We start from the raw sequence: 10,400 nt of genomic DNA, 5'->3' as shown, positions 1-10,400 counted from the left end.
TTTACATAAGCATGCATGTAGAGTCAAATTTGTTACTTCTACTAGGTGCTGATAAAAATTCTCTCATATTTCTCCAGTATTGTTCTAGGATATTGATATGTAGTTAGAATAGGACTGTATTCCTTATCATTACCATATTAGTACTTTGTAATTCCCTATATAAAGGACTCATATTAATGAATAAGATGATGATTTTCTTGCTATCTCATTCTCTACAGTTTATATTTCATCAGGTACATGATTTTGTCTAATTTTTCCTAAATTCTTTAAATTGAAGCCTTTTTTTTATTATTGAATACATTGAAGCCTTCATATTTACTTTTTTGAGTCAATTGAAGCCTTGATATTATCTGTCTGTTGCTATTTGATTTTTATGTTGTTTTGGTTACAGAAGGGACCTAAAAGGCCCAAACAAAGAGGAAAAACAAAACAGCAAAACTACAAGCTAGAGGCTGGAGCAGCAGCCAGTCCTTCTTGCTCTAGTAACACCAGCAAGGTCATCAAGAACAGCCTGAATAGCATGAGCAGGCACAACATCAAAGGAGATTAAGCCAAGATCATGATTGATACTGTTTTTGGCCAAAGCATCAGCCACCATATTGCATTCTCTGAAAATATGCTTGATATTAACATTCAGCAACTTAGACATCATCACAGAGCAGCTGTCAAGGAGAGAGCCAAGGGGGTGGACACCAGTATCAGACTTCAACATAAGCTGGACAAGGACAGCATAGTTCGATTCAATTTCCAAGTTAACAATGTTATGCATAGCCACCATTCTTAAGCCAAAGAACAGGCCCCAAGCCTCAGCATCCAAGACCTCACTAGTGCCAAGGTTAACCTGAAAACCATCAATCCAAATACCAAGATGATCCCTTAACACACCACCAGCACCAATGCAGCCAAAACTGGAAGATCTAGATCCATCAATATTCAGCTTGTAAAAATTTTCAGGGGGCTTACACCAAGAAAACATGGTGTCACTGAACAGACTCCATAGAAGCTTTTGACTGAGCACTGAACCACTCATCAACATTGTTCCAAATAACTTTATTAGGGCAGGCAGGCAAGATGAAAGCAGGGTCAAAAATAACCTTATTTCTCCACTTCCAAATAAACCAACAAACAAAGACAAACAAATTGCACCACTGAATATTGTTTTTGATGACAACATGACAATGAAACTGAGCAGATATCCAACCATTCCAATCCAGAGAGAAAGAATTAGTAATGGAACCTGGACGAAGGATAGAGTTCCAAATAGCTTGAGATCTTGGACAGTCTCTTAGTAAATGCAAAAGGGTTTCATCAGCATTTTTGCAAATAGGACAACTAGCAATAGTAGAGAAACCTCTTCTGACTCTTTGCACATTAGTAAGGATTTTCTGATGAAGAACAGACCACATGAAGGTTTTCAGCTTAGGAGGACAATTTAACTTCCAAAGATGAGTCCACAAGGGGTTTGAAACCCCAGCAGAGTCAAAGAAAGAATTATAGGTTGATTTAACAGAAAATTTACCATTAGCTGTGGCATTCCAAATCAACTTATCATGACCACTAACACCAAACCCAGAAGGGACACTGATAATCTGCATGACAACATGATCAGGAAGCACAGATTTGAGAAGAGAGATGTTCCAACTAGTATCACACCAGAACTCTTTAATGGTAGCATTCCTGTCAATAATCACATGAGGAAGGAAAAATGGAAAAGGGGTTTATCCATCACCCACAAGTCACACCAGAACTTGATTTTAGCACCATCACCAATTCTCCACTTAAGATTCCTTCTCATCAGCTCAACACCATGCACAATACCTCTCCAAGTATTAGAACAATCTGCAGGAGCTATAGAATTAGAACTCTCAATGCAACAATCTTGCAAATATTTCTTCCTATAAATATCAGCCCATAAACCATGATCATTTTGAAAAATTCTCCAACTGGCCTTAGCGAGCATGGCCTGGTTCATATCAGCAGTTTTCTTTAATCCAAGACCCCCACGATGCTTAGGTTTACACACAGACTCCCAGTTAACCAGATGGATCTTCTTTTTTTCATTAGAATCCCCCCAGAGAAAATTTATGTTGGCTTTATCAATACTTTCACAAAGACTTAGAGGCAACTTGGCAGTTTGCATTGCATAAATTGGAATGGAGGCAGTAACAGACTGCACCAAGGTAAGTCTACCAGCCATACTCAAAGTCTTACTACTCCAACCAGAAAGCCTGTTTTGAATTTTTTCCAGAATTTCATCATAGGTATGCTTATTGACTCTAGTATGGATAAGAGGCATCCCCAAATATTTTCCCAAGTCGTCAGTAAGAGGAGATCCACAGGTCCTGTTAATACTGCTAGCCATATTTTTACAGGTATTAGGAGAACATAAGATGAGGGATTTTTCATAACAGCTTGCCCTGAGAGATCACAGAAAGAGTCTAAACAATCTTTGATAATGCTAGCCTGCTGGGGAGAAGCTTCAGCAAAAAGCATGAGATCATCAGCAAAAAAGAGATGAGAAACTTTAGGACCAGATTGAGAAGCTCTAACAGGCTTCCAATACCCCATATCCACAACAGAATTAATAAGATGGGAAAGCTTTTCCATACATAACACAAAAATATAAGGGGATAGAGGATCCCCTTGCCTAATTCCTCTCTGAGCTTTAAACGAACTGGTGAGTTCACCATTGAAACAGATCTGAAAACTGGTAGTAGTGATGCAGCTCATAATGAGTTTAACCAAGGTAGATGGAAACTTGGCCTCAAATAAAATCTGCTCAATAAAACTCCATCTGAGTCTGTCATAAGCTTTTGATAAATCCACTTTCCAAGCAAAAAAACCAAGAGAACCACAAGATTTTTTAAACTTGAAAAGCAATTCTTGAGCAATCATGATGTTATCAGAAATGTGCCTACCAGGGACATAACTGACCTGATTAGGAATGATCAATTGTTGCATGAAAGGCCTGATCCTGGCAACAATAATCTTGGAGATGACCTTATAGATGGTATTACAAAGACTGATAGGTCTGAAATTAACCATATGTTGAGGACCTTCAAATTTAGGAATGAGAGAAATGATAGTCTGATTCAGATCAGGAGGCACAGAACAGGAAGAGAAAGCAGTATTGACCACATTAAAAATTTTAGAAGCATAGTCTTTCCAGTGATGTTGATAGAAAATGGCAGGAAACCCATCAACACCAGGAGCTTTCAATCCACCAATACCAAAAAGGGCATTTTTAACTTCAAGCATGGAGATAGGGACACTACAGGCAAAAAGATTATGTTGCTCAATTCTAGGAAAAGTCCACAAACTTACAACTCTGCTATCTACATAATCATTTTCAGAAAAAAACTTGGAGAAGAAATCCACAGCAATAGCTTTCATCGAAGCAGTATCAGAAAACCAATTACCAGACGCATCAAAAAGGCCCTCAATTTTATTTTTTTTCCTCCTAACCAAAGTGGTTAGATGAAAAAACTTAGTGTTTCTGTCACCACCCTTTAATCCAATCATCCCTAGACTTTTGCCTCCAAAAAAGACTCTCTTGGTTCAAAATATGCTCATATTCATGAATCAGGTCAGCTTCTAAGTTCACAAGAAAAGGATTGCTAAACTTGTCACAAGCCTTCTGAATACCCCCAAGTCTAGCAAGAATGTGCTTCTTCTTTTGAAAGAGATGGCCAAAAACCTCTTTATTCCATTTAGAGAGAGCCCCAGAGAGAGCCTTCATTTTTGCAGAAAAATTACCACTCATAGCAGCCCAAGTCATAGAAACAAAATCCAAATACTTCTCATGAGAGAACCACATGGCTTGAAATCTAAAAGGAGCAGCAGCTTTATTAATAGAATTATTAGAAAAAAGCTGAAGAAGAATAGGACAATGATCAGATCTAGTCCTTGGAAGATGTCTGATGAAGGCCTCACTAAAAATAGATCTCCAATCCATATTGCAAAAAGCTCTATCCAATCTCTCCTTAATTCTGTTATTACTCCAAGTGAAGCAAGAGCCCTTAAAACCCAAATCAATCATGGCAGCCTCAGAAATCCAATTCTTTAAACCACCACATCTACCAACCAAGGACTTAGTACTAATATCATCAACAGAAATCAGTTCATTAAAATCACCAATTAAAACCCAAGGCAATGAAGTGCTTCCAGCAAGATTTGCAAGGTAAGTCCATAAGAGAGCTCTTGAGGTATTATTAGGACTAGCATAAATCACAGAGAGCATCCAAGGAGAGTAACCAGGGAGAGAGACTTGAACAGAAATAGATTGAAAATTATCATCAATAAAATCAACCTTCACATTATTGTTATTCCACACAAGCCAAATTCCACCAGAAAAACCCCAAACTTCAACAACCTTAAAATCATTAAAACCAAGCTTCTTCAAGGCAGGCCAGGCTTTATGGAAGAGGATTTTTGACTCACAGATAGCCAATATATCAATTGAGTGCATTTTAACAAGATCAGCAGAAGCTGATTTAAACTTGTCACTAGCAGCACCTCTAGCATTCCAAAATAAGATTCTAGACATAGATAAAAATAGGAAAAAAAGGTTGGAGAATCCAACTATATATCAGACATATCAACTCCAACTTGGGAGATAGAAACATTTTCAGCAGCTAAAGAACCATTAGCATCAAAAATCTTTGTCAAGTCAGTATCAGACTTAGAAGAAATGGACATACCAGACTTGAGAGGCTCCTCAGGAGGACAATGCCCAAAAGATGCAGCAATCCCACTGCCAAGCATCACAGAACCCACATTTTCAAAAGAAAGCTTTTTGGGAACATGAGGTTGATTTTTGGAGATAGGACCCTTGGAGTTCCTTTGATATTTCACATCAGCTTTGGGAGCACTACTTCCACCAACATTGGACACATCCATCATAGGAATTCTAAAATTAGAGGTAGAAGCTTTGGATTTAGACTTCACAAAAACATCAGCACCAGAAGAATTGGTCATAGCAGAGTCAAAAGGATTATCAGAAGCTTTGCTTTTGCTAGGACTAGGCCAAGACTTCTTTTTCTCCTGAAAACTCTGCCAAACTTTCACGACATTAGGCACAGGTTTGGAATTAGTCTCAGAAACAGGAGAGACAACAGTTTCAGAATCATCCCCATTTTCATTCTGCAAAACATTGAACCTGGATCCACTAGCAGTACTTTTCTTAGAATTGGAACCCTCAGCATTTTTCTTTTTATTCTTGTAGCTCATTAGCATCCAGGGCCCCATATCCTCTTTAATAACATTACACTGCAAAGTAGTGAATTTCACTTGTTGCATATCAACATCAGAAACAACAGGCTTAACAGAGCTAGCAGAATCAACTACAGGAACAACAGGATCAACATCGTTTGGAGAGGAAGTATTGTCAGCAGTCTTAATAGAAGGGCTTTTGTCCTTAGCATGACCATAGCAACCACAGTCAAAACAGATAAGAGAAATCCCTTCATAAACCACATTATAAGCAACAGATTCAACCTCAACAAAAGGGTGTAGTGGCTTACTTAGATCAACCTCCACACAGACCCTAGCAAACTTACCTCTAGCTTGACCAACAGTGAGTTTATCCACCTTCACAACATTGCCAAGAATGTTGCCTATCTTAGCAACAGTAAACTCCTTAAAAAACTTCAAGGGAAGACCAAAAATCCTAACCCAAAGAGCCATTTTCCCAATTGTTTCAGTGAGGGGGTCAAATGAAGGCTTCCATTGACGAACAACAAGAGTCTGGCCAGCTAAGATCCAAGGACCTTCAAACAAAGCGTAGTTCATATCCTCTTCCAGATTGAATTTCACAACATAAAAATCATTGGGCAAATCAATGAGTTTCCATCCTCCCTTAACCTGCCATTTTCTTCTAAGACCACGCAAGATAAAGTCATAGGAATTTGTGGAATTAGGTTTTCCCATCAACTTAACAACCACAGCACATTGCCAATCCAGATCCAACTTATCATGAATTTTTTCTGAAAAGGAGACATTCCATCCATGTTTACCCATAGTATAAGAAACATCATGCTCAGAAAACTCAAAGGGTTCTGACATGGTTTGAGAAAACCGATCGATAGGGTTTTTCAAAGAGCTAGCATAGGATACCTGAGGGCGAACAAAAGCCGGAGATTGAACAGAGGAATCCAGATCCTCCATCTGAAGAGCTTCTAAGTCAGAAGAAATATCACCACCATTTTTGCTTCGTTTACGTTGAGTAGACATAGGAACAACGTCTCCACCCCCTCCTAGAGTAGGGGCGGAGAAGGTGAAAACCGGATTCGCCACCAGAAGAGTAGCACGAGGCCGGAGAAAGGGAGAAATCGGAGAAGAGAGGCAACCAATGGACGAACAAGCTCAGCAACGGATAGAAAAATCGCCGCGCGTGAGGCGCGTACTCGAAGTATTCGTCCGGCTAACAAGTATCCTCCTTTAAATGTACATGTTGCTATTTGATTTTTATCCGTAACATAGGAGGTATGTTACATTATATGGAGATATTAATGGTATACCATATTTATATTAATGTTGTGATTCTTAGATTCATGACCGAACATTTTCAAAGTAAAAGAAAAGCTGCCTTGGCCGGGGAGTGAGACTACCCCATTCCCCAATTTGGTCCACTTTTCCTACACCTTCCTTTTCTGGTGGTGCTTTTTCCATCATGCCTGCCACTCTTGACAACCCATGTTTCATCATTCCCTCCTAGTCACTTGATTATATGTTAGAAATGGCAAATGTTAGAAATGATTATGAACAATTTAAAAAAAAAAATAACACAAAATCATCACAGAATAAATTGATCATGAATAGAAAAGTGATTTATGCCTGCAGTTCCTAGACCCAAGTTTTATTAGTTTTGTTGTCTGGTGGAACTGTTGGTGCTACATCCATGGAGGCAAGCAAGATTGCAACCATGTTGAAGTGGAGAAGTCCCAGGTTCATTCTAGTCCTAGTCTATGCTGTCCTGGAATGGGTGCTGTTAATACTCCTCCTCCTCAACTCTTTATTCAGTTACTTGATCACAAAGTTTGCCAGCTACTTTGGCCTCAAACCACCTTGTCCCTGGTGTTCTTCTAGAGTTGAACACATGCTGGAACCACAAAAGTCTTACTCAGATCTTGTATGTGAGATCCATGCCAATGAGATATCTAAACTGGGTTACTGTCTCAATCATAAAAGACTTGCTGAATCACATAGCATGTGTAGAAACTGCTTTTCTTCTCAACCAAATTGCAGAGAAAATTCTACTCAAAGTATGATGGATTTGATTACATTGTTGAGTGACAAAGATCACAAGAGACGGCCTTGCATTTGTTCTTGCTGCAGTAAGAGCTTTGACACCATACTCTCTCCTCTCTCATTGGAATATGCTGAGACAGGAAATTCAAACGTAGAAGCAGTGTATGGTGACAACAATGAACGCACAAGCAATCCGGATAGCATGTCAGTCCACATCAAAAATGGCTATGAGATGGAGACAACTTCTAGCTTAAGAGACACTACTGCAGAAGAGCACTGCCAAAACGAAAGTAAGAAACTTGTCCATCAATCTTCTAATGCTACTACCATTGAATACTGTTGCTTTCAAGAAGATCACTCTCTTGAAACCAACCCCCTTCCTTCTGAGAGTTGTATGGTCTGTCATCCTGGTTGCAGCCTGATTCCTACTGATTTGATTGATTTTTCAACTACGTTAGACAAAGGACTCATATACAGCTTAGAAGATCAGGAACATCTTGATGATAAACAAGGAAGTTTAAATTCCGAGTCAAAGATTGAATTGGAACATCAACTCTCAGGGGAAGAAGCTTTAGTACTCAGGGTTAAGTGTGGAGCAAATACAAGTAATGGAGAACTCAAGAGCTTGGAGATGGCCAAGGGATTTACTGATGCTTCATCTGTTGCACATGTTGAAAAGAGAAATCTAGAGTTGGTTGGCAAGCTAAGTGAAGATATGGTCACTGCTCCAGAAGGGCAAACTTCGTTCGTTGACACTGAACAACTAACAGATACCAATGAACCTAAAGATCCACAAGGTACAGAGAAATTATAATTATTCACAAAAGCTATCTACAATTCTACATATTGCCAGATAAATATATATTTAATTGTGTTATGCATTGTGTTTCTAATAGAATGTGAAGAAGAGAGAATTTTGGCTGTCATTCCAATATATCTATCAAACACAGAAGTGTCACACTATGCAGCTGATCGGCCTCAAGGTCACGAGGATTCTTCACTACCGTTCAGTAAAAACTTTTATGTGCCATCTCACAGTGATGTCGGTAAGTCTCGATTAAATTCATATCTTGTCTAAAGACTAAACCAGTAGACTAAAAGAAAAAATTATTTCATTGTCTCGAAACATATTTAGTACTCCAAATATTTTTTTATGATAAAGAAAATTTGGTTTCAATAGGTACAGGACCTACAGGAAAATCAATGTTGCGAGACAAAACAAGTATAACCAAAATTGCTCAAGAAGACGGAAACTAGTTTTGCATTTGTTCAAAGCCGAATGAAAATGGAGAATGTGAGGCAGATGATGGAAGTATGATGAAGGATGGAGAACCTGCAACAACCATTGAACAGCTCAAAGCGGCGTTGAAGACTGAAAGTAAAGCTTTAAGTGCTTTATATTCAGAACTAGAGGAAGAGAGAAGTGCATCCGCCGTAGCTGCCAACCAGACTATGGCTATGATAACAAGGCTGCAAGAAGAGAAGGCAGCAATGCAGATGGAGGCATTGCAATATCAGAGAATGATGGAAGAACAATCTGAGTATGATCAAGAAGCCTTGCAACTTTTAAATGAGTTGATGAACAAATTGGAGAGGGAAAAGCAAGAGCTAGAGAAAGAACTGGAAATATATCAGAAGAAAGTCCTGGATTATGAGGCAAAAGAGAAGATAAGGGTCATGAGCAGAATCAAATATGGGAGAATCAGAAGTAGAAATTCTTCTGCTTCCTACAGCCAGTCTTGGAATAGTGACGCGCTATCCATTGATCTCAATTGTGAAGCAAGGGATGATGATAATTCTTTCCCTCAAGAATGTAGTAACAATACCAATAATCCAGATGATGCAGCAGCTCTGAGCTTGAAACAAATGGCTCAGGATTGTGTTAGCAGATGTGCATTCTTGATGACACATTTGCAGGCTTCCAAGAAGAGAGGTTTACAATTCTGGATCAGCTTAAAGCATTGGAAGATAGGCTACTAGTGTTGAGTGAAAATGAGAACTACTCTCAGGATCATAAATTAGTTGAGAATGACTCGAACTTCAGTACCAAAAACATTGAAGAAAATCATAATTTCAGCAGTCCAGAAGAACAACAAATATCAGATGAGAAAATAACATTGGCTTCCATGGCAAAGAGGCTTCTTCCACTTTTGGGTGTAGGAGCTGAGGATAATGAAACTGAACAAGGTTTAACATGTGAAAAACAAGTCAGAACTGAATCTATTGCAATGCATAACTCGGTGACAAATTCTGAATTGCATGATACTAGAATAGCCATTGAGGAGGAAGTGGATCATGTTTATGAGAGGCTACAAGCTCTTGAAGGAGACAGGGAGTGTCTCAAGCACTGTATGAGCTCCATAAACCAGGGGGACAAGGGGATGGATCTTCTTCACGAGAGCTTGCAACATCTCCGGGATTTAAGGGATGTTGAACTCTGCATAAGAAACATAAATGATCATGTGGATGAAGCTGCAAACAATTGATACAATGAGAAGATAAGAGGTAATAGTCATTCTGATACCAAATGTAGGAATGTCAGAGTAATATGGAGCAAATAAAAAGTTTATAACAAATGTACGTATAATCAGTTTGATGATCACTAAGAAGGTTGTATCCAATAGTTAACATTTGAGCTTGGTGATTGTCCAGGTGCATAAAGAAATCTGCGGCCGAAGCTGTAACTTCCATGTCTTTGGGGCTTAACTAGTACAACCAATAATTTGCAGGAGCTCCCTGATGATTGCCGCATTTCCCAAGCACAGGTGAAAAGAATCATATGTGTGTTTGTAGAGTGTGTATTACTGTCCCTATCACAAGCTGAGTCCTTTGTAGGGTTTTCGTTTCCTAATTTCTATCATCGCAGCTCTTGTGGAATCTCCACGCACAACAGGTACATGTAACTCTATTGCTCTCAATCGTGAACTGCTATATTTGATCGTCTTTTCTGCATCTCGAAGCCGCAACCCATTATTCTAAAGTAGTCAAGTTTTAAGAACAACACCTATCAAAAAGGTATCTTTGTGCGTTTAGAATCGTCGAATCAAAGACCCGTAACCCTAAGATAACTTTCTCTCCATAAGGCGGCAAACCGGCAGTTTTCAGGCGAAGAAAGTTCTTCGTCCAGCAGCGGCACCGGCACTAGTGGTAGC

The 10,400-nt window shown here is 39.0% G+C and overlaps 3 protein-coding genes across 3 annotated transcripts; 1 reads left to right on the top strand and 2 right to left on the bottom strand.

The window, feature by feature from the left end:
* Positions 1 to 445: 445 nt before the first annotated feature.
* Positions 446 to 976, bottom strand: LOC101303653 (putative ribonuclease H protein At1g65750-like). The gene has a single exon (XM_004289398.1). It carries the CDS (start codon positions 974 to 976, stop codon positions 446 to 448), a length of 531 nt encoding a protein of 176 aa, XP_004289446.1.
* Positions 977 to 980: 4 nt separating this feature from the next.
* LOC101303372 (putative ribonuclease H protein At1g65750-like) lies at positions 981 to 3,393 on the bottom strand. Its single transcript, XM_004289397.1, has 3 exons — positions 2,417 to 3,393; positions 1,743 to 2,228; positions 981 to 1,677 (listed from the first exon to the last, which is right to left on the bottom strand). The coding sequence occupies exons 1-3, from the start codon at positions 3,391 to 3,393 to the stop codon at positions 981 to 983; spliced, it is 2,160 nt and encodes a 719-aa protein (XP_004289445.1).
* A 3,505-nt stretch (positions 3,394 to 6,898) lies between these two features.
* LOC101303073 lies at positions 6,899 to 9,734 on the top strand. The gene is made up of 4 exons (XM_004289396.1): positions 6,899 to 8,045; positions 8,145 to 8,294; positions 8,552 to 9,061; positions 9,166 to 9,734. Exons 1-4 carry the CDS (start codon positions 6,899 to 6,901, stop codon positions 9,732 to 9,734), a joined length of 2,376 nt encoding a protein of 791 aa, XP_004289444.1.
* The last annotated feature ends 666 nt before the right edge of the window (positions 9,735 to 10,400 follow it).

The sequence above is a fragment of the Fragaria vesca genome, linkage group LG1 (genome assembly GCF_000184155.1).
Source record: "Fragaria vesca subsp. vesca linkage group LG1, FraVesHawaii_1.0, whole genome shotgun sequence".
Lineage (NCBI taxonomy): Eukaryota > Viridiplantae > Streptophyta > Magnoliopsida > Rosales > Rosaceae > Fragaria > Fragaria vesca.
Note: the sequence above shows the minus strand (reverse complement) of the source record. Positions and strands in the feature narration are given on the sequence as shown.